This window comes from Ischnura elegans, chromosome 7 (genome assembly GCF_921293095.1).
Source record: "Ischnura elegans chromosome 7, ioIscEleg1.1, whole genome shotgun sequence".
NCBI classification, from domain to species: domain Eukaryota; kingdom Metazoa; phylum Arthropoda; class Insecta; order Odonata; family Coenagrionidae; genus Ischnura; species Ischnura elegans.
In genome coordinates this window covers 5,519,393-5,546,309 of record NC_060252.1, presented here as the reverse complement: position 1 = coordinate 5,546,309, position 26,917 = coordinate 5,519,393, and the positions used below count along the sequence as shown (strand labels likewise).

The 26,917-nt window shown below is 40.9% G+C and overlaps 1 protein-coding gene across 1 annotated transcript in view; it reads right to left on the bottom strand.

The window, feature by feature from the left end:
- Nucleotides 1-8,255: 8,255 nt before the first annotated feature.
- Nucleotides 8,256-26,917, bottom strand: part of LOC124162383 (arylsulfatase J) — a 52,903-nt gene continuing 34,241 nt past the window's right edge. The window contains exons 5-9 of the mRNA XM_046538903.1: nt 26,526-26,787; nt 25,831-25,988; nt 20,227-20,542; nt 16,652-16,870; nt 8,256-10,766 (exon numbers count right to left, since the gene is read on the bottom strand). Of these exons, the coding sequence (XP_046394859.1) occupies nt 10,408-10,766; nt 16,652-16,870; nt 20,227-20,542; nt 25,831-25,988; nt 26,526-26,787 (1,314 nt within the window). The 3' untranslated portion in view covers nt 8,256-10,407. The remainder of the gene's footprint in view (nt 10,767-16,651; nt 16,871-20,226; nt 20,543-25,830; nt 25,989-26,525; nt 26,788-26,917) is intronic.

The following is a 26,917-nucleotide window of genomic DNA, read 5'->3' as shown; positions in this document are numbered from 1 at the left end:
TGGCACGCTCTTAGAGTAAATATAATAAATCCTGCTATTTGACCATGAACTCCAAGTTTCCCCGTCTCTGTGTACTATCCTTCCCGAACAACACTGGGCGGCCTGTTGGTTTAGTATTATTCAAATCGGTATCTATGCGCCCCACATTCCTGACACCGTGATGATATTCCGTAGGTAAACATGTTCGATGCCCACAGTAGTTATTTTTTTCCTTTCCGCCATGAGGAATAAGTTCGTATATCATGCTTTGCATCTTCATCAGCTAGTCGCTTATGTCGCTTATATATATATTCACAGGAAAATCTGTTATCAGTTGTCCAGCTCTAATAAGTTCAGCCAGGTGCGCAGCCAGGAATTAAGGATTGAGGGGGTTTTGATGCAACTAATACCAAGGTGTAGGGGGGTATGGAATACTCACCAGGATAAGCGGTGGGTGCGAGATTAATAAGTTGCGAAATTTTAAGATAAATTTTTCAAAATGGTGAGTTTTACGACTTTCTGAGGGATTTTTTTATTCATCCTTAGAATATTTTATTAGTAATATCAATCAAATTAAGTAAAATGGATTAAAAATAAAAATTTCTCTGAGCTCTGGGGGGGGGGGGGGGATATCCCCAAAATGCTGCGCCACTGAGTTCACTGAGCGCCACTGAGACTCGGTGACTTTCAGTGGTAGGCTTTGAATTCATGTCGGGCAGGGCGTGGGATGTGTTTGCGCTGTTCTTCCACGCTTGGCGCTAATCCAATCGAAGTCGCTTATGTTAATCGGATGCTATTTTACGTCATTCCTTGCCTATTCTTCCCTAAAACCTTAGCCTAGCCTCATATTAGCTCCTTAGCTTACGATGAGATGCTTATCTGGTACGAATCCCAACGGAAGTTTCCCTACATTATTCGCCGCGAAATGTCACATATTTTATTATAAGTGCACTCAACTTAAAAGAACAATGGGTTCACCAAATCTTGGTTGGCTTCACGCAATGAGGGTTGCTATTTATATTCTGAGTCTTGACAACAAAACCCTTACGATCCTTTTAATGTCTATTAGCGTTGCAAAACATCTTGAAGAAGGTAAAAATTCTTCAGAATGCTTTGTCACTTGATCTTAACTGGTGCTATTTACAGCACTGCTTAATTTCGGGCGGAATTAACTATGAACACTTTTGAGTGATAATTTTTAACGACTTTCGACGTGTACTATCAAGATGTCCAGAATATGTATTTACTACCTCTCTTTACTTACATTTTCTCATGAAACCTTTAGGTTAATTTATTAACCGAACCTTTAGGTCCATTACCGTCCGCACGGGTCTTCGTCGCAAAGGCCCCAGGGTAAAACGGTCAGAAGAGGGTGCGTGCCATAAAGGCACCGCAATAGGGTAGTTTCCTTCATCAAAGAAAACGAAAGGCATTGATTGCGATTCGTTACCCACCATCGGTGTATTCATTATATAAAAATTATTTGGGTTTTAGAAATCCCAGTTTAGACGAATGTTAATGGTCAATTAACCTCATTTGAAAAAGGCAAGATTGGCGACCATGCGATGCCGCTCCACGTGACGTCACAGGGAATTAGTTTCTATACGAGTAGATAGGAGTTTTACATCGTCTGAGGTTACCAATGCATGCATGAGGCACAGAGCTCAGGGAAACATCTCTTAATAAACACCTATTATAAAATTGCATAAGGGCGGAAAGTTTCCTTAGTTTGATAGGGTATTAATAATCCTTATTTAAGCCAAGCGCTACCTGCCAGCAGGGTACTCTGCTACCTGCTAGCAGCCTGCATCGTAGCGGCGCTCGTAGTCTCGTACCAAGGTGGCCTCACACGGCGGCAGCTGGAAACAGAATGACGTCACACGTGCTTGAAAATGTTCACTTTTCATTTAATTGCGAAAAACATATATAGTGATTTTAAAATCTGAAAGTGTGAAATTCGTATTCCAGGAGTAATAATATTTCGATTTAGGCAATTTATAAAATATTGGGAACACCATATTATTCAGCAAATGCGTTCCATGCTCTTAAGATTTAGGGAAAATCCAGTCTCTCAAAGGGACTGTTACGCATATCACGCTAAGTTCCCGAGTGCATACATCGTGCATTGCGGAGCAAGGGGCGCGACATCACTTTTATTTACCACGAAAATATCGGAGGGTTGCGTGTCGGAGCTAGATTTTTCTTTTTCGTCTAATAATATAGACTTCAATCTAACTCCTGGTGTAAATATCTCATGAGCGGCAGGCGTGGTTCACTACTTTAATCCTAGTATTAGGTAAAAAATTAGTGACTACAGGTGATGTTTTAAACAAATCATAACTTAATTGAAATTGGATTGACTATTACAAAAATCACTCATAATTAACTAAAATAATAGTTATATGAAAAAATATCCTTAAAAATCCGCATCAATTATGCTCGATTTTTTTGGAGATAAAGCATTAAAATATTTCGCGTCGGGCGGTTGCACACTCATCGCACATAACTTATTGATAGGAGAGGTGGAGTGGCAAGTTGGGGCGGGATTTTCCTTTTGAGAATTACAGTTGATACTTTGTTTAATAATGTGGTTTAACAAATTTTGCGTAGCTACGTGAAAAACAAAATTTTCCTCAACAATATGTTAAAAATACGAGAAAAATGGACATTTAATCTTTTAATGAAAAGTTATGACAAGTATGAATAAAATAAAAATGTACACTTAATCGGACCGTAAAAATGCTCATGTTTACTAAGGCATGCTTTAAATTTTGGCAAAAAATCAATTAAATACAAATTATATTGTTATGAGATACTTTGCTTGATCATTTTTAATGACAAATTTTTGATGGATGGTTTTTTGAAAGTAAGAAACACATATTAAATGTCGTGATTTTAATAATCACAACTGCAGAATCGCTCCAAAAAATTGGCATGGAAGGGGTTGATGGCATTTAAATATGTTTAAATAGAAAACCTGGGCGTCTCACGATTACCCCTCTGAGACATGTACGCGATGTTCGAGACAATGGTGAGACGTCTCTGAGAAAGTCGTTGCTATGTGGGAAGTTATAGGATGGCGCGAAACGCGATTATCACTATTTCAATTATTGTTTCAAATAAAAATGAGTTTTCGCACGGATTGTTGTGCATTGCTTTAATGAATATTGTAAGTGATGCCATGTAAATATATTGTCATTCTTCATGACATTGTTATATGGAGATTATAAGTAAACAAAGGAATTAATGCTGCGGCCGTTATAAGAGCGTCTTCGCCGCTATTTTATTAATCAACTGAAGTCCCCACCATAACATGGCGCCGTCGTAAAGGATCGACCAAAGAAAATAATAGGAGAATCCTCCTCCTCGACTTTCATCATAGGAACTGATGCACGTGTTACGACGTCGTGAAAATTAATTCACGTGTGAAAATGGCATTCAAATCCCCTCAACCACTCAACGGCGGACCAGATAGATTCGGAGTGGACGCTATTTATGAGACGACTCTTGCTGTTTCCGATCGCTAATGAGTTGGAAACGAAGAGCGAAGATATAGAAGTGGTATAGCGAATATATAGACATTAATCTTGCCGATATATTACGGTGCGAGAAGTGATAATAAGGAATTCGAAAATAATTTCACGCCTTAAAAGAACATTTTTACCAGATTCTTTCAATACCCTATTTAAGTGCCCGTTCTTTAAATAAGGGAGCACAAAGACCTCAAACAAGTGAATGATTCCATTATGGACTTCAGGAGACTCATCCTCGTATGAAATCAATGAGCATAAGGAGTCCTTATTAGAGACAGAATTGCATTGAGAATTGTCGATTATTAGTTTCAGGAACGTTTTCTTCACACCCCTGACATCAAAATTGAAGACGCAAAAATAAAAAAAAATGCAGGGTGACGGAAAAAGCCGTGAGTAGGCAAGATTAAAACATCTGTTGCAAGAGCTGTGACTGCACCCACATCAAACTACGCACGCGTCGAGAGCATCGTGAAAACAGACGACACGCGCCATCCGCCACCCTCGCCGCCAATCCTGCTGATTCGAAGATGGAAGAGATGCACTTGGATAGGGTTCAGACTAAATGTAAGGGTGATAATAATATAGATTAGGTAATGCGTAACATTATGTTTAATGCTCCCTCTTATTTGCGTAAAAGATATAACACTATATGCGTAAAGCTTTCCAGTTTTTGGGAAGTGCAATACGTTGAACCATTTTGTTGTCGGGTGACTCGGAAAGGTTTAAAAAATGTTAAATTCACTGTAATTACGGGGCTTGTAAATGTCCTACACCGCAAGTGTTGGATACGGATGATATTCATAAATGACTTGGATGTGCCTTTTAAAATTTAAACCTGAGCTGCAATCAATGTGTCCTACCAAGACATTTGTGGAGCAGATTTACTAAAATTCCTATCCCTGTTATTTCGGAGAAGAATTTCCAATTAAAACCAATATAGGCCATGAAATTTTTGCGTTGGTAAAGAGAAACTTACCTGCTTAGTGTATAACGTAAGGCATGATGATGATTTCGCTGTGGTTGATTATTAGTAATGCCCTATTTTAGGGTTAACTTCATGTCTGAAATATAATTTGGTACATAAATTACAAGAAATTAGCGAATATGATGAAACAGGAAGTTTAATTAAGAAATTTAAGGATGTGTTTAATGGTGTTAGATGTTTTAAGAAAGGAGATCTTTGAAAGACAGTGTGCTAAGCAGAGTTGAAAATCCATCAGAGTGGGTCAGCATTGTAGCATGAAAAAACATATTGGTCCCAAAGGCTACTCAGAAAGCACAGAGAAATCCATTGGATATCCATTGTTGTATGGGCGTACCCAGCGAGGGGCAGGGGGGGGGACAGCTGCTCCCCCCCCCCCCTAGCAGCAAAAATCGCAATAGTCTTAAAGCAAAATCAGCACTGAATCGAAATGTAAGCATTCATCAAATTTTCTTTAGACTCACGAAAAATGATATGCAATAGTAAATTTGTAAATAAAATAAAACTATTTTTTCAAGGAAATAATCTAGTAAACTGACAAAGCACTTATATAATTTTCTTAAAATGTTGTTTTCAATCACCTTTTCCATGCTAAAATGTCACAACTTGGCTTGCCCCCCTTAGACCATGTCTCGCTACCCCCTTAAACCATGGCTTGCCCCCTCCTAGTAATGATCCTGGTTACACCCTTGCATTGAAGATATTCATGACATCCATTGGATATCCATAGTTGTATTATCCAGTGGATATCCAACGGATGCCCAAATGTCCTCTTTCTAGACATACCATGGATAAACATGAGACATCCAGTGGAGTGTCCAGTGTTTTTACTCAATCATGCATGCTGTGTGGAAAATATGAAACAAATCCTCATTTTCAGAGTTAATGAGGAACGTTACAACTGATAATGACATTTAAATATAATTTTACTCATTTTTTGTTACAAAAAATGTGTAGACATCAATTGTTATGTTTATACTGTAGATTTAATATTTCCAATAATATATATCTATCATAAAATGTCAAATGAATATCCAGTGGATATCCATGGGTGTACTCTAATGGATATCCATTTTATGTACATAAGAAATCCCCCATGGATATGGACATTACGGATATTAATTAGACTTCCAAAGGATATTTTGTGCTATGAGGGTACCTATGTCTTGATCTTCAAGATTTGAACAGAAATTTATGCCTTCAACTATATCTCATCCCCACTCTAAAGGAAATAAAATTTAAATGCTGGATATGCCCTATTTTATAGTAATTGATCTTGTAAATTAGTTTTTGCTTATAATATTAATAAAGGAGACTAGTTACCTTAGTCAATTTAGTACCCCAGTTGGATGTTTTAAATTTAACTGCCTACCATTTGGATTAAAAATTGCCCCTGAGTTATTCCAACTTCAGTACTTATGGAATTTTTAAATAGAGCGCTAGAACTTGATGTAAAGTTTAATTCCAACTAGCTTCGTTATTCTATAGGAGAGGTAAAATAACTTGGACAATTTTTCAGAGCTAAAGGCATAACACCTGAATCCATCCTTGTTGCTGATATTGTACTAGTCCAACAAATAAGAAGGAAATCCAAAAAATGTTGAGTATGTTAATCCTTTTCTACCGGTGCCTACAGTTGGAAAAGGTTCTCCGTGCTTCGAGTAGCATGAGAATATTTCAAAACCTCTCTGTACGGAGCTCTTTTTTGGGGGTGAGTTACCCTGGTATTTTCATCCCTCAGATTTGGGACCCAGCTCAACGGGGTACTCCTCCCTTACTCCAACCACTGGACTACACCCTCTAACCCTATCTTAGCATGAGTCCATCGTCAACTTATTGTGTTACTAGTGTTTTTTCAACCTAATATTGCATTTAATTTTCAATAATTTACCCTTCTAAAGGAAGTAGGATCATTTTTTTAAGCAATGTGGAATTTTAAACGGACTTCTAGCGTTAATAACGACAAAGTTAGTGAACTACTAAGACTCAAAGTCCAGAAGTCCATTATTTTTTATGCTAAAATTTCATTTAAAAAAATGCTTACGCACAGAACAAAACGAAGAATTCATTTCAAGGTATAAACAAATTTTAGTATGCAGAAAAATATATCATTGGAAAAACTATTGACAATACACAACTCCTCGCAACTGATAATTGCGGTGTGGATGATCATAAATGAGTGGTAGGGTCGGCCTTAATTGCCAAGGAGTGGCCCTAAGGACTCGCTTAGCTGGGTCTCGGGCCAGGCCTGAATGCATCCAACAATTGCAACCTCAGCGGTCACTGCCATTCCCTCCAATTGGCTAGAGCCAACGTCCGGCCGTTTGTGTCCAAAAATCTGTGACAGCTATACCCGACGTCAGGTGTTCTGCATATGAAAATGCCCGTCGGCTCCACCTGATGTCGGGCGTGAAAGGGTTAAGTTTATTCAGGGAATACATCCTCTAATATGGCACTTATAATTTCCCCTTTAAGAGACCTGCTAAAATATTACACTGTCTGTGAGTGAGTACCGATACACCATATGAGTTTGGATGAAGTGAAAGAATTATTGTCAAATTCCCCCCTTTCGGCAATATTTCATCCGTCCAAGGATATAGGAATTAACACATTGCGGACGGATCGCTAGGTAACTTGTGTTTTCTTCACACTGCCATCATAAAGTTTATATATTTATCGAGGTTTAATGTCATAAAAATTATTAATTATAAGTATGCATTAAAAATTATGTATTCATATTTCAACATTAGGTTTTATCTTAAAACACTAAAATTTTGAAAGAGATTTTGTAAAACGTTATTCAGGTGTAAACCAAATTACAGTTGCATGCAAAAAAAACGCCTGCCTTGAAAGATACCCGGCCACTGGGGTAAGTTTGAAAAAAAATATCTGGTCCTTAATGTGTTAATACTCACTGATGCATCAAAAGATGGCATCGGAGATTGTTTGTTAGAAGATAACAAACCTTTATCTCTTGTATGGCCATGTGGATAGAACTGTTCAAACTGCTAAAAAATTAGTGTGTTTCTAGAGTGCCTATCGTAACACTCCAGTGGTTTTAAAATACCCACCCTTCCAATTATTAAAGAATAGAAGGTTAAGAATTAAACTTCCTAAACTATCTCTAAACATCTTCTAGCATTTCAAACCCCTAGGGATGTGAATATATAATGTGAAACCAGGAGATCTCAAAGATGTACTATATTGTTATTGTTATTATTATTATCATTGTTAAAATTCCTCCAACATTTTTTCTATTGTTAGGTGCTTTTTATTTTAATTTTTATAGTTTATTTTTTCTATTGTTAAGCTGATATGCCTATTAACACTTGTCATAGATACACTAATAGATTGGTTATCACCATTAAATCATGTTCACCGTTTACATCTCATTGTCCGAGAAATTCTTTCATACAGTGGTGTATCGTGTTTCTCATGTTTGTTACTCTTGTTTCCGTGTGTTCATGTGGGGTACATTAGTGGTGATCACGCTCACTTTTACGCGATGGCTTGTCGTCTCCAAAGCACAGGTCTTATTTCGTGTTGAATGAAGCCCTGCAATCGACCGATCAATGCCAGAAGCGTATATGTGAGGGGGTGAATTGATAAGCTGATGGTCATCGCTCGCACCCATGATTTTAATAACGTAAAAAAGTAGTATTCAGCAATTACCAAACGAGACTCTTAAACAATTGAAGAGGAGTCGGTGAAATTCTTCGGCCAGTAATGCTTGTTCGTACTGTAGAATAAAACTCATTAAGTTCTTTAAATATGTTTAATTTATTAACTTAAATATTTATAATGATGCATCACAGAATTTCAATTCAGTTGTAATATTCAGATACCTGTCATTTCACCCATTTTACTCAAGACACACAATTTATGGCATAGACTTAAAAAATCACAATATGTAATCAATGTTGTGATCGGAAGATACTCTGCGTGGCGGGAAAGGAGGCGGGACGCTACTTTTCCCACCATGGGGCGCGTGGGTCCAAGGAGCATTTCTGAGAATTCGGACCATGCACTAGGGTACTCTACCCTCTTCCCACTCCTACCCCCTCCCTGCCACCCGCACCCCCAGGAACTAGATATATAGGGCAGAAATTCTGTCCTACGCTTGGTTCTCCTCTTATGAAATACTTTTGGTGGATGACAAACGAATTAGATACATTGAATAAAATTATAATTCCTCCATGAAGTTTAATTGATGCTGGAGAAAGACAGTAGTATCCGAAGGAAGGGTAGAGATTCTTTCAATATGGGAGGAAACCTGGGATATTGAGATGATCAACCTTCTTTTGCGGTCTTCATAATATTTATAAGTATGGTGTATGGAGGTGGCAACCGACAACTCCGTATATTTGCTGCACCACGAAAGAAGCATATGGAGGGAGCAGTGGACAGAAGCGTGGCCTAGGCATGCTGTTGACCCCTTCTCTTAACGAAAGGTGCCAAAAGGAATGCGGCTTAGCATTCCGTCCAACTGATGGATTGCTGTACTTGAAGTGCCCTCCACGTAACACTCAAACAGGGATTGGGCACCGCAAAGATTTGAACTCAGATCCTGGGTGTGGGAGGCCAAAATTCTGGCCACCACAGCAACTGATCCCAAATCTCCAAAATATTACCATCATTTAATATGGCTGGTGCGCAGGGAAAAATGCCTTGCTTCACTCTTTATTTTGAACATGATGCGTTGTGTATAAAGTAGCCTGACAGCGCTTGTGGTGAACACTGTCCATGTTTTGAGATATCGTGATTATTCTGATGCTGAGAGAGCCCATGATGGAGCCTGACAGGACCATGCACTTTGGAATTATTGTGACTAGGCATCCAAAAGAATAGAATGAAATCATGGATGGCCGTCAGCTACAATTTCGATTGAAGAGGCCCCTCTCCCCATCTCTGTGCTATTCCCAGCATCCTAAAGAAGGATATGCTCTATGCATTAAATTGGGAAAAACAGTGACATAATTTTTTTTGGTCGCACCTAACTTTTTCATAGTGAGAGCTCCAAAAGAGGATGTAAATGTTGCTATCTTAGATTCTTGTATAAATCGTTCGGAGAATGTACAATAGCCAGTAATTACGGTGGTAAACTATGAAGTCAATATTAAACACAGCACACTCCATTCAGGTTTTTGGACAATTCTTACTGCTGCAAAATTATTGCAATATGGCATTAAATGTAGGGAGCATGGGTGATAGGAACTGTGTATACAGTCGGATATATATGTATAACAGAAGGTTAAATGTCGTAAGTGATGTTAGCCTTAGGCTCCACAACGTAGTCTTTTTCGGCCACTGGAAAAGGGCATATTAAGGCATCACAGTGAGGATGGCCGCTCAACTTCAGAAGTTCTTTGGGAGGACTCTGTTGCCAAGTACACTGCTGACAAACCCACTCCTTATTGATACAAATATGCCCGTGCCAAATTGGGCATACTACATCGAGAGGGAGCTCTCATTGCCTGCGTTATGGTGTTCCAGTGGTGTTGGGAAAGGAGCCCCTGGCCGACTGAGCTGCTGCCTTGCTCTCCATTCACCACTGATGACAAAATGGCTTCTCAAAATTGGAAAAATACGTGTCCTCAGCTGAGATGACCTTTCACGTCAATGGATGGGCTGTGAAGTTACGTTGGTTTGCGGCAGCTACTATGTTGCCGAATGAGGAACAAAACTTCTGAGCCTGCACAACACTAACGTCGACTTGCTCGAACTGAGCACGCTACAGCTAGGATGAAATAGAATGATGGCTCTCCCATCGATTGCGTGGTGGTTTTGGGAATGGTCCTGTTGCCGCATTAGCAACAAGTTCTTCCGAGCAGCACACCAGTAATGCCGCTCGCGAATGGCTCGCTTCGGCGTGGATGAGCTCTGTCATCATTTTCACACTCACTCAGAGGCGTTTCAGAGGTCTTTGGGGAGGATTCGGTTGCCGAAGGAGGACCATGTGTACTGCCACAGTTTGGGGTTGCCCCTTGGGTCTATGGGAAGGTTAGAGGGCGGGATGGCCGTTGCGTTGTAGTCGCTTAGCCTGGCCAGCATGTCAGCCAGCTTCCCTGGGTATCGCGAGGCGAGGTTCCGCCTCTCGCAAGGGTCCTCCCGGACGTTGAAGAGGCAGGGTGCCTTGAGGGGATCGCATTGAGCCGTGTCCGATGACCTGTAGAAGGGGCTGCTCGTCTCGTCCATGTCATCGTCGTACTCGGAGCTGTATTCGAAGCTGCTCAGCTGACTCCAGTACACCGTCGTCCTGTCTCCGTTGATTCCTGGGACGATCGAAAGAAATTTTAACTGTACTCCCGCTCGACCGACAGCTTACAGTAACGAATTTCTTGTGAAAAACTTAGGATATCATCTAGATATTGTCAGGATTTACATTTTCCTCTTTTTAATGTTTTACTTATGTCCATTTACCCCTGAAAACAACACATTATGGCCTTTCCATCAGGGGTAGAAACAACCAACATAATAGGCACATACACCCATTCCCTGGATGGAGATAATGTACCCCGATGCAACTCGAACCCACCATCTTAATTTTGGCCAATAAGGAATTCATCCCATCAAGAATTGCAGAATTGGAATTTATCCCCAAATTTTCTCGGAGTTTCTATTATTGTAGATGTAAAATGTTGACTAAGGCCTACTCTCTATGCACCGAAAAGCTCAAAATGATGGCAGGGATCTTAAACTAGTTACCAGGGTCGAAAAAAAGATAATATACGACCGTATCTTATGGTAAGATTAAGACATTAATAAAATAAGTGTCAAGTAGAGGAGGATATGGGGATGGGCATGCTTTTGTGGCATTTTTAGTGTAACCCCCAAAAATTTCTGGTACCCCCAATTTCTGGAAATTTTTCTTGATTATGTCTGAATCAATAATAAAATTATATATATTCCATTCAATTATAACAACTGATTCCTGGATCTTTTTGTGACAATTGTGGGGGTTAGCAAAGTGTGTGTTCATCAAGAGGACTGTAGTGGACCTGTGAAGTCTTGAAAATGTTTTTTTGATGATGTATACTTAATGTTACGGTGGAAGTTTTTTTCTCCACAAGTTCAAGCAATTTTGTGGTCAAATTTCCACAGAGGATGTGGCCTTTTTTAGTGTACGCCCCACAAATTTCTGGTACCCCCAAAAAATTTCTGGTACCCCAAGAAATTCCTCCGAACTTATCCGCAGAACTTCGCGCGAAAAGTCCTTAGCGGGAGATTTTTCGCGCAAAGCATTTTCGCCAAAGGCCATTCGGCTCAAAGACTCGGAGACTCTTTTCTCGGAACTCTCGTCTCCGAACTCTGTCCTTCGAACGATGCCCTCCGACGCCAGCCCACCTGGAGATCAAGACTTATATAGTTAGTACGGCGGAGGAATACCTACTCCTTTGCAATCAAGGGGAAGTGGGTGCTGAGGCATAAGAATGCAGTTTGGAATGAGAAGTCAAACTGCATTATTATGCCTCAGGCTGGCAGGCAAACACAGTGTGTAACAGGATCCCAGCCAGGCCACTCTTCCTGACGTCGGTGCGTACTTCATGCACCGCCTGCGCGTCGAATAAGGCCAACGTTGGTCGTTCCACCAATTTCTTTTTTAATTCTTGGAATGCACTCTGCTGCTCTTGGCCCCACTCAAAGGCTACATCTTTCTTTGTCAGTCGCGTCAGGGGACTGCTAAGAATCGCGAAACCTGGTATAAATCTTCTAAAGAAGCTGGTCAATCCCACAAATTGCCTAACTTCGTGGACATTCACGGGCCTACGAAAATCGTTGACTGCCTTGATTTTCCTCTCACCCTGCTTTATTCCTTCATTACTTATCCCGAAGCCTAAATAGTCCACTTTGTCCTTGAAGAACTCACACTTTGAGGGCTTCAAAGTCAGATCCACTTCCTTCAGCACCTTGAGGAACCTGGTTAGCTTCTCCACAGTCCTATCACGATTCTCTCTCCCTCCAACACCTCACTATTCCTACTATTCCCCTCCTTGAATTCCAATGGCCATCCACCAGCTCAACCAGCCAGCCTCAACCAGCGATCACCCCACTTGGCCATGTCTCCAACCCAGGAGATAGAGGAGAGGAAACCCGGCGGTACGCTCGTCTCCCCCAACCCCTGCTTGGATGACGAGGCGTTTTCCAGAGGTCCCAGTCAACACGGGCGCCTACCGGAAGTTTATACCGATGCAGTTAACTTGGACATCGCCTTATTCCCCCCCACTCCCTTGCAAGATCCCCCCTCCACTCTGCCACTGTTCGGGGGTCGGCCTGTTCTCTTGCTTTTCGGCGAACACATCGGCCGACTGAAGGAGTGATTTCTCAAAAAATCATTTTTGGTGCTGGCAGGCAAACACAGCTTTGTACTTAGCTTTTCTTTAGTATAAGTATTGGCTATGTTTCTTATGAGATTATTAGTTTTCATGGCTGTTTTTGTGATAATTTTGATTTTGAATATTTCTACTTGGAATACATTTTGATTGAACATGACTCGTAATTCGGTGACAATTGTTTCTTCGAGTGCTGATTATTCTTTTTTTGTGGAGGCTTTCGCTCATCCAGTTAATGACAGACGATCGAAGTTCCCTGTGTCTGGGGCTTACGTTACGAATCTGCAAGATTTAAAGACGTATCACCACACTTTGAAAAGTAAAGGAAGTGGCGAGGGATTTGAGGAAACAGTGAGATGCAGTGTCAGTTGCACACATGGCCCACGCGTAAGGCGTTTTGGGGGATAACCCCCCCCCCCCCAGAGCTCAGAGAAATTTTAAGGTCAATCCATTTTACATAATTGTATGCAAGAACCATCTTACGATTTGATAGTTGGATCATTCTTCCTCGTAGAATGGTCCTCTAAAGTCGTTAAAACATTAATAGATTTGCTTGGTTTCGCTTTCGTTTTAGTGTGCCTTCTTCGCTTCTATAGCGTTGAAGTGTTTTTCCCCATCCCATCCCTTCCTTCCTATCCTATCCCAGGGGCGTCGACGGGCTCCTATCGCGGTGGCGCCTCTTTCCTTTTCCCTTCCTCTCCTTCCCCTCCCCGGGTGATCGGGCGTGTAAGTCTCTGACTTGGTTCCCAGCCCCGGTGTGTTGTACCTCCGAAGGGCCCCCCTTGAACCCTCATACTCTGTATATAAGGAACATGGTCACTGTCAGCAGATGTGCGGCCAACTTTAAACCGCCTGTGACGCTTTTTTATCTGTGTTATGTCCATACTTCCGTCCCTAAAGGCATTCTGTATCATTACAATCGTCTCCGTACAACTCTCGCCGAGATTGAAGCTGTAGGTAACAAGTTTGATTCGCCCCGCAGTTATTTTTTTCCGCCATCAGGAAAAAGTGCGCACATTATGCATTGCATTTTCAACAGCAGGTAATCTGCAGCCGTTAAAATGTTTTCCTATTTCCAAGAAAATCTGTTATCAGTTGTTTATCTTTCATAAAGACTCGCTGAATTTCACCGCTAGGCTTTAAAGGCATGTGTATGTAAGGCATGTAGCATGTGTAGTACGCTGTTTTGCCGCCTTTGGCTCTCATTCAACAGAAGCCACCTGTGTTAATCTGAGGATATTTGACGGCATTCCTTACCCATTCTTCATTAAAATCTTATCCTTGCCCTATTTAAGTACCATAGCATACGATAAGCTGCTTATCATTTTCTTCCGTAAGAAAACCATAAGAAACAGATAACTCTGCTCTTTTGTGCTATCTGGGTTAGGTGGTTTAGTAGAGATCAGGTAAGCTCCACCCCATGAAATCATACCGTATGTCAATTTAGAGTTTACTTATTCATTGTAATGTGATCTCAGATTACCTAATGAATATCTGTTACAAAGCAGATAAAATTTAGGTAGGGCATACTTTATTTACTGAGTCTGTGTTGTGCCCACTTCAAACTCTAGGGTTATTACTAGATAAGTTATACTATTAACACGTTCAATTACTAAACACATATTTTATTGGTCTAAACTTCACAATTTTGCCACGCTTTTAAAAATTTATTTGAAAAAAATTACCGCAAAGTAATTGGGCTATAATTTTCAGGTAGATGTCTATCTCCTATCCGTTCCGATAGTGCCTATCGTTTTTATTTCTGAAATCAATCGCTTATATCGAGTAATTTGAGTCCCTCTAAATACCAAGAACATTTGTTTCAGTTATTTAACACTTCACTGATACAAGGACATAGTCAGTAGTGGTTGTCAGCAGCAGCTTGGAATCACATTTAAAATTAATGTTAGCAAAAATCATAGCTCCTTTAGCCCAGGGGGTACTGCAGTAACAAGTATGGGATATTTGATACAGATCTAACTCATATTTTAATATATTCAAATTTCACCTTATGCGTAGCCTACCATTTTCTGATTGGACCTTTGACATCTTCTTTCTATTGTATCTTATTTTTCCATTCGACCTTTTGTTAGGAAACCACGCCGAGCCGGGGAGGTACACTTGGCCCAATAAACTTCTCCATTGGCCTATCGCGGTGATTTTTCTTGCTCTACCTCTTTTCAAATGTTGTTTCATCTGCAGGCAAGTATGCCTTTCGTCACTGTCCATCCGGTTTTAAAAATGGATTCGCTTCGTCTTAGTTGCATTCGTCATTTGCTACACCAGTTGATAATGCCATCTAGTGCGTCCTATCAATCCCATATTTCTTGTTTCATACAGCTTCGTGTAGTTAGAACGGCTGCGTCGTCGCTCAAAGCAATCAACGCTACTGCTGAATTCCAATCACTCCTGTCAATGGCGAAGTCAGTGGAAAAATATTGAATATCAGGGGTCTTAGGGCTGAGCCTTGTGGAACCCTTGCAGCAAATGCACTGGTAAGCACGTTCAGCTGTTTCATAAGTGGTTTGCAGGAATTCTCTTTTGAAGTACCCATATAGTGCATCTAACAATTTTTTATGACCTAAGAAATGTTTTTGATCCCGAACGGATTATTCCATATGAAGCGGATTACATCCAGTGGCTCCCGGGTTTAAATCCAGGCGTCGGCAGGGATTTTCCAAAGGTTTCTTTGATAGTGCACCTTTACTTATATCACTACTTTTTTACATAAAGCGACCCGGGCTTCGATGAGTAATCGTCATCTTCAGGCGTAAATTATTATCTATTTATCTTATTACTGTGACCTAGTTATCTAGCTGACGAAGAGGAAGAACAAAATAATTCAGCCAACGGTTATTCCTAAAATATAATAAGTACAGAAATTGATATTTAGAAAACAGAGAAGATTGGCTATCGACCAAATGTTTTCTGCGGTCGAAAATAAAAAGAAGTAGTGGTGGTCAGTGACGTACCTTGATGCACTTTCACTGAAAATGGCTCATCATTTACCTAGAGACAAATTCCACATGGCTTTTAAATCTAATGCCACTCTGAGAAGACTGCTTGTAAACTGTAAGGATACGATATATCAATCGTACAGATGTGGAGTGTATTCGCTGAAATGCAGCGATTGCTATGGTGTCTACGTGGGGCAGACTGGAAGAAGCTTCGAAGTGAGGAAGCATGAACATTTAAGTGCTTACAGAAAAAGCAAAGACGATAAAAGTAATTGTTCTAAACACTTAATATGTAACTGCCTTAAGAGCGATTTCAAAATGAATATTTTAAAATTATGCAACGACCGCTGCGAATTAAACTCTATAAGTCTAAGTTGGAAATTTTTAAAATTATTGAAAACCAGGACAGCGCTCGAATAAACGAACATCTTTACCCATCCTTATCGCCAATTCTGGCGTCCGTATTAAAATTCATCTCTTCCTTCGTTCGGTAACTAGGTTGCAATAATAAGGTAAATACGTAATAATTTACGCCTGGTGATAATGATTAGTCATCGAAACCCGTGTCGCGTTAAGTATGTAAAAAACTAGGGATATAAGTAAAAGTGAAGTATCAAAGAAACTTTATAATGGAGTACCACAAAGATGGTGGATTTTCCGAAGTCTTCCAGATGCCAGCTTAAGTGCTTTAAAGAGGGCTTTTCTGGGACGTTGACCTGTGGTCCCCGTGGCGCATTTCATTACGAGCAGGCTAATGCCGACGCCGGGTTTCTCTCCACCCTATGGTCGGTCGCCTCCTCCAAATATCTCACCACCAAACTCCTCTATTCACATGTACCCGCCTGAACACACACTATCTTCACACCTTACCATTAGCAGAGCGTCCTTGGGGTGCGGCGTCGCAGTCCACCTGTGTTTGGGCCCTCAGCCTGGAGATGGCCTCCTTGGAGAGAGGTAGGCCGATGGCCCCGAGGGCCTGGCCCGCCTTGCTGCCGAGGACGCGGTTCAAGTAGTCTGCGGAGGGGGGCTTGTTGCCGTTCCTGGCGGAGGGCCCGTACCAACCATCCCACTCGCCACGATACGTCGTCCCTGCAACAATACACACACGCACAAAGCAACAATGGTGAGGGACAATAGGGGCTGGGTCGTTAGTGGTTACGAGTGGTGGGTCTCCGCTTGTTGTAGATTGTTTTTTTAAAATCAATTCCTATCACAAATGCGGACCACTTGTCGCCTCTTGGGCCTTAATATCTAAATGTAAGGTAATTTTTTGTGATGCCTAGTTTTTGAATAGATTACGTGATCCATGTACCCCCAAAGACGGGATGTGCTTACAACCAATCATTAGCCAGATTTTCGCTCTCCTCAGACGTTTCTCCTCAGACAAATTTCTCCTTCAAAGGTGGTGAGTAATATACGAAATCGTTTTGCTATTTAAAATGGATGGTGACATCATGTTACATCCCAGACGGCACAGGAAGTTTTCGTACCTAAATACGAGGGTGGACAATCAAGATACAAAAATCGCGCTTAGGAAGTTACTTAGAAGGTTTTGTTTCTTTATTTCCTTTAATGACGAAAAAAGATGCAAGAGGACTGGCAAATTCATATGCATCGATAAAATTGTATCTCATCGATAAAACTGTATTCGGTCTGGGACTATTTTCTTTCGCGGGTGGTGCCATCTGGTGCCATCGTGCCATATCCTCCTAGAAAGATCACATGTCTTCACAAGCTAGCACAAGCCGTTGGAGATCGCGTCGTTTACGTCACGTCTCACCACATTTCAGGGATTTTTGTGGTTAAGTTTGTGAAAAATAGAGTGTCTGGTAATGGTGAAGTTTCCCTTATTCTTTAATTTCATTCTCTGGGCTTCAGAAACGTGTTTGTGAGATATTTTTGTTAAAAATGCCTTCCGTGTGTGTAATGTCGGGATGTAATGGAAACTCCGGGACATGGCTCATGTTTTTAGCTTTCCAAAAGATCCTGAGTTGAAGAAGAAGTGCATTTGGGCGATAAGAAGAAAACATTTCACCCCCACGAAAAACTGTGAGGTATGTACTCTTTCTCGCTGTAATTATTTGGATGTAATTTTAAGTTAGAAGTGGCTTCGGGATGTTGATGCATCAACATCCCGAACTATTCAGTACTGAAGTACTATAGCACTATTCAGTACTAAAAATGGTGATTCAAAATATTGTAGCAGCAATTCTTTTGAAAATTCTTGCATTTTAGTTGTCTTTTTTGTATTAATTCATTCGGTAAACGTGTGGTTAAAGGAGAAACTAGGAATAAGCTGCCAAGTTTATAGGATCGAATATTGCTTCTTAGCTTGCCCTATGGTGTATTACACGTCGGCTTTCATCATTTCAAATTATCTTATGCTATAGTTTAAAACAATAAAAATATCAGGCATACAAATATTTACTATATTTACGAGCCTATAGTAATTTGATTTCTCATGCAGAAATACCAAAAATTGGAAATGATTTGACCTACTAAGTTACATGGTATTTTATTATTTATTAATTTTAGGTGTGTGAGATTCACATCGCACCTTGTGATATCAGAAAATAATCTGTGGCCTTGGACGAGAAGACGAGGAGAAAATTCTTGCTGAATTGAAGTTACCCAGATTGGAGGAAGGTACCATTGCTTCACTGTTACCTGTCGCCAAGAAGACAGACATTGTGGCAGAAGTGACATATTTGTGGATGTGGATTTGATTTGTGCAAGTTGGTGCAGTGATAGTGGACGTTTATCGGAGAAAGTATTGACGATAGTTTGTATGTATCGACCAGTCCTCTTTTAAATAATTTTCTATTTGAAAGAGAATAAGAGTAATTGTTTCGCTAAATTAGATGTGGGATAGAAGAGAAAATTGGAAATATTATTGTGGTTGACAATAGAAAATACATAATATATGTATTGTATTTCTGTGGGTTTTTTCTTTCCTGCCTCTTTAAAATTTCTTGCGGTGGTGACTTCATGCAAAGTAAGTATAAAATCGGAGGTGTGATCTAAGAGATAACAAGTTTTATTTTACAAGTGTTTATGCTGGTGATTTGGCAGGACTTTCATATTTTTAATAGGTTGATACATTTACTGCAGTGACCTAGAGACTTTTACTCATCCCAAATAATTTTTCAAATACTTTAGCGCCTGATATGGGTAAGTTTTAGTAGCTGAGACTGAACTATACGTTAATTTTTGCTTGCATTTTGATAAATTCGATCATACTAATAGCAGATGTGTCAGCAATCCTGTTTCATCGGCAATTTTTATTTAAAAGTTTTATTTCGTCAGGCTTTAGGGTAAGCTTTTTAATGCTCGTGGGCTATGTGATGTCTTATTTAGTGTCAAAATTAATAAGAATTTACTCTCATTAACATCTCAAGGTTTCCATGTAAGTACGAGCCACTTAAGAATTCTGGATGCTGGGGATGCGTGAATTAGCCGTGAGAATCTCATTTTTCGCAGAGTTATTTAAGTGGCCGAGTAAGTTTTGTAAGTTCTCAATGGGTAAATAATACTATATCATGAATTCTAATTACCATGAAAAACTCACAACCGACAAAAACTTTGTCGGTCGTGAGTCTTTCATGGTAATTAGAATCCATGATATGGTGTTATTTACCTATTGAGAACTTACAATTCATAATGATTCGTATCAAGGTTCTCGCTACGGTCGGTAGTTATCGATTGTGTTGCGTTCGATACATTTTTCGATCGTGCGAGTTACGATATAACTAATTTCGACCTAATCGATTGAGGTTAGCCTGAGTGCCGTGTTCCTGCGCGCTTTGTATCCAATCGTACGTGCTTAGTAGCGGACATTCACATGCTGCGTACGCGCTTCGTCGACAGGCCGCGAATGGAATGTATCCATTGACGAAAAGCGACGGAGCGGCATAGTATCCCCTTAGTCAATGGGTACTATGTACATACGAATTAGATACGGAGGGTTCTGTGCCGTCTGGGATGTTAGATTTAGTAAGCATTACAATTAAATTTGCTGGAACATTTCCTTGACCATGAAATCTGCTCTGCTCTCGCTGCCAAAGTACAACATAGAAGTGGTATTCGATCCAGTCCTGCCAATACTTTCACCGCTGTAATAACAGCTTTTTCACATCGAACGGATTTTCTGACGGATTACGGTAGATACCCTCCAAAAAGGGCGAATGTGAATTTTTGGAACTCTGTGATTGAAGGAAATTGTATCCGCAGAATATACTAGTACTTGGCAAAAGTGATTGGTTTTCCTTAGAGCAAATTATTTGCTTAAATTTCTCACAGTAATGGACCAATTATGAACATTTTATCAATGTATTTGAAATTATTTATGTCTTAGTCGTGTGTGAACATTTTCTTTTCGTGATATAGTAAAAATATTTTATCATTGCTTCCTTGGCGCGGTGGAGATTAATTTAATTTTCCGTTACCTTTCATGACTTTCCAGTCTCCGATTGTGAGCGCCGCGTTCCCATAGATGTCGTCTATGTTGTGCAGCACTTCTGTCCTCGCAGTTGCGGTGTCCTCCACCAGTGCTCGCCACGAGTCGTATCCGTCGACGGATATTGGCTCGTTGGCGGCGTTATTCCATTGTTTTGTTCCCTTGGCGGCTGTGTAGAGCGTCGGCAGCCAATCTGTTATGTGGAACAGTTGCCTGGCGACGCGACCCTCGCCGTTATTGGTCAGAAGAGGGCTCCAAATGAACCCGGCACCTCGGACTCCACCTTCCCACAACGTGTTCTTCACCTGCGAACAGACCCACACCTGTGAATCCACTATTCAAACCTCTGGAACCTTGGGAACAGTCTTTGTAAGTGGGCGTAACCTCAGAAGCTGAGTCCCCGAGCAGTATTTGTTTGAAAAGTTCTTAGGTGCAACCAATTTAGTTTGGAAATATATGAGTGTGGCCTCTATTTATGATACAATCAGGTCAATTTTTAAATTATTTAAATGTTCCGGGTTTATGTATCGAAAGTCAAATGTCAATCTATTTAAATAGCATAAAATTTGACTTGTCGGTTTGTATGCGTTATCTCAAAGGGAGTAGCTTAGGTTGACCCGATATGTTGACACAAGCGACGGAGGTAAAAGTTCAGCAAGGTGATCCTTGTTGAACTTTTACCTCCGTAACTCCAGCCTCCTTCAATCTTTCGGGCGTCCTTCTCCAAATTGCCTCTGAGTACCAAAGTTGCTGTAATGTTTTCTCTGGTAATTACGAAGTACCTGATGACTGGAAAATGCCAATGTAACGCTCATATTCAAAAGGGAACACAAGGATTTTCTAATCACCATCCAACCACAGACCGATATCTTCAACGTCCATCTTATGCTAAGTCCTTGAACACATTGTGGTCAGCTCAGTAATGAAACACTTTGACGCGCAAAACTTGTTAATGAGAACTCAACATGGATTCAGGAAAAGCAGATCATGCGAAATCCAGTTAGCGCTTTTCGTCCACGATATTTTTTTATCTCCGAAGAAGATAAAATTTCAGTACACGCGATTTTTTAATTTAAAAAAAGCATTTGATGAAATTCTCCACGAAAATCTATCAATGAAAATGAAATCGCACAGACTAGATAAAGATATCATTTCCTGGATAAGAGGATTTTTGAGCGATCGTGTGCAAAAGTAGAGGTAGACGGTGCCGTCTCCAACGAGGTTAGAGTCACTTCTGGCGTCCCTCAGGGTATTGTCACAGGCCCACCCTTATTGCTTCTATATATATTCTATCGCCGGGCGCAATAGATCTGCCAGGCACAACTCGAGTGTTTTTTGATTTCTCCGCGCCAGTAGCCGCGGCAGTCTCTCTTGAGGCTCCTAGTAGCTGTTTGCTTTGACGCGGTCTATGCAGCCTTTCCACTCTTCACGTTTATATCGACAGATCAGTGGCGGATTATTTAGCATAATGAAGCAAAATAATAGCATCAAAATCAAAATGACTTAGTATAACAAAGAACACTGATCTTATAGAATTTGCTTGCAAAAATAACTTAACAGCCTAAAGAGCACGTTTAACCACACCTTTGCTGAAACCGTGTACAGGGGTCTATACATAGCACATAAGACGTCCTTGAAGTGTTAGACTACACTAATAATGGTGCTCTACGCCTCAAAGCTGTACCATTGAGCCACCCTTAGAGTTAATTATGTTTTTTCGCATGTGTGTCTATCAGGCCTGGACTCAGCAGTTCAAATATTGCGCTTGACGGAAGATCAACGATATTGGTAAAATAGTGCACAGTAAATTGCGATTATTTTCAGACGATGCTGTAATTTACAGGGAAATCCGCTGCAGTAAAGATAAGGATGAACTAACGAACAACCTGGCTGTTATCAAAAGATTGTGCGATGCGTGGTAATTAGAGTTGAATTAGAAATAAAATGAGAAGGAATGAATTTATGCAAAAAAGGAACTCCCCAACACAGATGTATTTCATTCGGGGTACCCAATTACAGATTGTTCAATCCGCGAAGTGTCTAGGAGTTAGACTCAATAATGATCTATCGTGGAACAAACATATTCGGGAAGTTACAGCTCAAGCTAAGCGTAACATGGGTTTTGTTAAAAGAATATTAGGAAAGTGCGACGACAAAGTGAGAGATATTGGCTACTTTTCCCTCGTTAGACCACATCTGGAATACGCTGCCAGTGTTTGGGACCCTCATGAAAAAGGCTTAATAACAGAGTTAGAACGCGTGCAAAGAAGAGCTGCCAGGCACGTAGAAAGTCGTCACGATAGTCCTGTTAGTGTAAATGACCTCTTAGATAAACTCGGATGGGAATCTCTGTCAGACCGTAGATTGAAAAATAGACTGAACCTTTTAGATAAATTCAAAAGCAGTGTCTTTTCTAACGAGGTTAGCTTTATCTTACGGACGCCAACATACTAGGGAAGATTAGATCATATAAATAAAATAAGAGAGATGGAAGAGAAGTATTTTGTTACAAAAAAGAAAAAAATAGGAAAACGTTACCATTAATAGCAAAAAAATGTTGACAGAAGTCATAAAAACATATTGCAATTAAATCGTCACAGGTAGTCATAATTTCACATATTGAACAGATAACTTTACTTAGACAAAAAATCAGTCATGCTTATTTTGAACTGCGGTAAGTTCCTTCTCCCGGCGGTTATCAGGCTAAAAATTCAACAGTTTACAATAAGTAATAAGAGAAGAAAGTTCAAAATCAAAGGGGCGCTATTTAGGACTTTAAAATATTTGTGTGATTCGGCCCCCCCCCCCCCCCCCAGAGCTCAGAGAAATTTTTAAGTTTAATCCATTTTACTTAATTGCATTGGTATTACTAATAGAATAGCGTAAGATTTAATAAAATATCCCTCAGACAGCCTTAAAACTCACCATTTTGAACCGTTTATCTTAAAATTCCGCAATCTCGCACCTACCGCTTATCCTGGTGAGTATACCATACCCCCACACACACCGGTATCAGTTACACTTAAACCCCCGCCTTAATTCCTTGCTGCGCCCCTGATGGACATTGTTTGAAACAGCAAGGAGTTGATCTCGCCAATCTATAGTATCACTTAGGCAAATTCCAAGACTTATGACTGAATTAGAGAAGTCGACTTGGATGTTTGCATCAGGAATTTTCTACAGCTCTTGTGATTGGAGCTTGTTTATTATACAATAACGTCCAAATATTATAGATTTCATCTTATTTGGACGTGTTATAATCGATCTCTGTACAACCAAGCAGTCAGCGCGATAGAATGGTCGATCGTGCGGAACTCCACATAATACGAAATTGAAACGAAACGTTTTGAAATGAGATTCATTGCCATAGCCATCTTTGACAGATCGCTTGTGATTTTATGGTGTGGCGCGATGGTCCAGCAAAGGGGAGAATTGGAGAAATTGAGCTCGCTCATGCTTATGTAACCAAGCAAGGCCTGGTCCACTAAAACAAAGGCCTCACTATGATCAAATTGTGCCAAAACAGTAACCTCCTTTCCATCTATGGATCGGCGTATGTCATCAGATGCCTTTAATAAAGCCCTTTGTGTACTAAAGTGTTTACTAAATCGTGATTGATATGCATCGAGTAATTTTTGCCGCGTCCGCAATAGGCCTAACGAGGGCAGAATTCCACAGTGTAGGAAACGTGGAATACCTAATTCATTGAGCAATTACCAGGGCTATCCACGAAGTAGCAGCGGTTTATTGATGGGGCGATAGAGGGCGGGACTAGCGCCGCTATCAGACTCTTTCTTCACTCCGCACGCAGCCAGCCATCTTGCGCATCTTGACTGTCGTACTTTGTAGTGTTCGGTGGAGTGTTATAAAGAATTCTGCAATTGAAAATCCCGGAAGTTGTCCAGTGCGGGCTAAGATAAGTTGTTATTTGTTGGCGAAAAATCGCAAACCGATTGAATTTTATCGCCAGATTTGCAATGTGTTCGGTCAAGGAATAATCGCTGACGAAATTGGCGTGCGCGACACAGAGCAAGCATCGGGGAAAAATCAGGAAGAAAGTTTTGTTTCTCCACGGCACACATCGAACCCAAGAGCTCTTGGATGGTTTGGGATGGAAAGTTCTCAATTACCCAGCCCGGACAGCCCGGATTTAGCGCTGAGGGACTACCATGTGTTGTGTTCCCATCACTGAAGATATGGCTCGCTACTTAGCGATTTGAAACCGACTATGAACCGCATGCCAGTGTAACTAAACCAGTGATTGCATTCGCAAGCGGCAGATTTTTACAGAGAGGGTTTATTGAAAAGCTTTCACCACGTCATGATAAATGCCTAAATTTAAATGGTGATAATGGATAAAAATAGGCAAAGAGTTAAACTTCAAAGTGTGAATGATAAACATTTTTATTTCGCTTTTTTTAAATTTTTATTTCAAAACGTCTGTTAATTTCTGGATATCCCTCGTATATATATTCAGTTTCATTGGGATCGAGGTAGGAATAATAGCTCTTAAAATCTTCGCACTGATTTCATCAACACCCATGGCATCGATTGGAAGGCTTGAACTTGCTTTAGAAGTATACCAGGTGTGAGGGGGGAAAATGAATTCTATTGCTGTCAAAAACGGAGAAGAATGAGCGAGGAAGTGAAGTGGAGCGATTATTCTTTTCAGTGTAGTCGGGGTGTTGAGGGGAAGGAGACTTTCTTCCATGAAGTCTGGTGTTAGAAAATGCCTAATTTAGATCTGCGTAAGCTAATTTGAGGTTGGGAACGACAAGGAGGATGACTTCGGCCGAGACACCTCAGATGCGCCCGAAAAACGTCGCATGTAGTAGGTACCTATATTTCGCTGTACGGATTTTATGCTGCTCTCGATTTCCCACAACTTCATATTGCTCATGGAGATGAGATCACAGAGTTCATCGAAAATTTCACGATCACTAAGTGGCATCAAATATCTGATTCCAGGGAAGGGGCGTTAGAGACGCTTTGGCCAGATTAACTTTAGGCGCGTGGATATGAAGCAGTTTCAAGAGTAGTTGTTAAAAAAAGGTCGCCTTATTCACGTAAAAGATGCGTTTGGAAAAATAGCTCAGATCACTTTCAACTAGATCAGATTGAAATTGCCGTTTAAAACACTCAAAATTACGGAAACATGTTTTCTTGGTTTATCACTGGGTAGCTTTAATTTATATTCACTGTAAATTAAGTCATATTCTGAAGGAAATATGACTGTATACTGCTCAAATTCATCCTCTTTTTATAAATCATCGACAGTGAAATGATCTTGCAAGGCGGTGCTATTCTCAAAGAGCTCAAAGTTTTTTTCGTGGGAGACCGTACTCTTCAGTCTGAAAAAACAGGGCAGAGGAGTTTGCAATTACTCGGTTGGGGAAAGGGCACTGAATTCCCCGGTTGGGCAGGTCGTTTAGAATGGAAAAGAGAAGGAGTGCGTCAAGGCTATCGGAATGGAGAGCTGCGTCAAACCAATCCGAGGACTGTGGACTTATGATGACGATCGAGAATATCGATTTTATTGTTGTTGTGTTTTTTTTTGCCTGGAGGAGCGTTGGTGAGTGATGAGAGCACTTACTCCCCTGAGTGGCCAGTTGCTGGCTGCGTTGAGGTTGAATCCGGCCGCTGGTCCGCCGTTGTCCGTGCTGAACACGATGATCGAATCTCGCAGCATGTCAGCCTCTCGAAGCGCCTCCGTCACCATTCCAACGGATTCATCTAGCTTATGCAACATGGCTGTTTGGAAATGAAATTAAAAAAAAACACTTTGTGTAGGCTTTCGCGGTGTGGCGAAGATTCAGGGTGGAGGTTTTTGGGGTTAGCACCGCGTAGATTGGTTTCTGCAGACAAGAGTTTCGCCGGCATTGCAGCAGGCTTCTTCAGGCGAGGACCTGAAGAAGCCTGCTGCAATGCCGGCGAAACTGTTGTCTGCAGAGACCAATCTACGCGGTGCCAACCCCGAAAACCTCCACCCTAAAAAAAAAACACTGTCAGTGTTCCACTCATTGGCAAAATGTTTCTTTTTCGCGAAGTTTCTCCTTTGCCAAAATATTTGAAACATAGAAAACGGAAAACCCTTTGCCGTTGAGATGTTCTTATTCGAGAGACCGGGTTGGGAATTTTTGGGAAAGATTTTAGCTTAAATATTATTTATGAGGCAAGGCATACGTGGTATGTTTCAAGTTTTCCACGTGAGCGGCGGTGAAATTCACATATGGGAACAAATTCCCCAGGACCGGGAATAGAGTTGCTCTATCCAATTGTTGTACACACCGGCAAACTTCCTCCTGTTGTACCCCTTGACCTTGTCGAACTTCTTGACCACGTCGTCGTGCACGGGCAGCGGGTTGTAGGGGTTCCCAGAGTGCATTGCGGCGTGCGCGAAGTAGAGGAAGAGGGGCGTGTCGGTGGAGTTGCCCGCGGCGTGACCCTTGATGATGTTCACGGCGGCGTCCGTGAACACGTCCGTGGAGTACTTGCCGTGAAGATCCCAGGCGACGTCCATGTTGCGACGCATGTCCAAGCCCCACCAGCCCTAATGCCCACGGCAAGAAAGAACAGGCAATGGAAATGCGAACAGCAGAACGCGTGCGTGTAGAACTTAATCTTAATACACCATGAGAGCCACCTCTACGGTGATTGGCAGGGGGCGGCGAATCAACAGC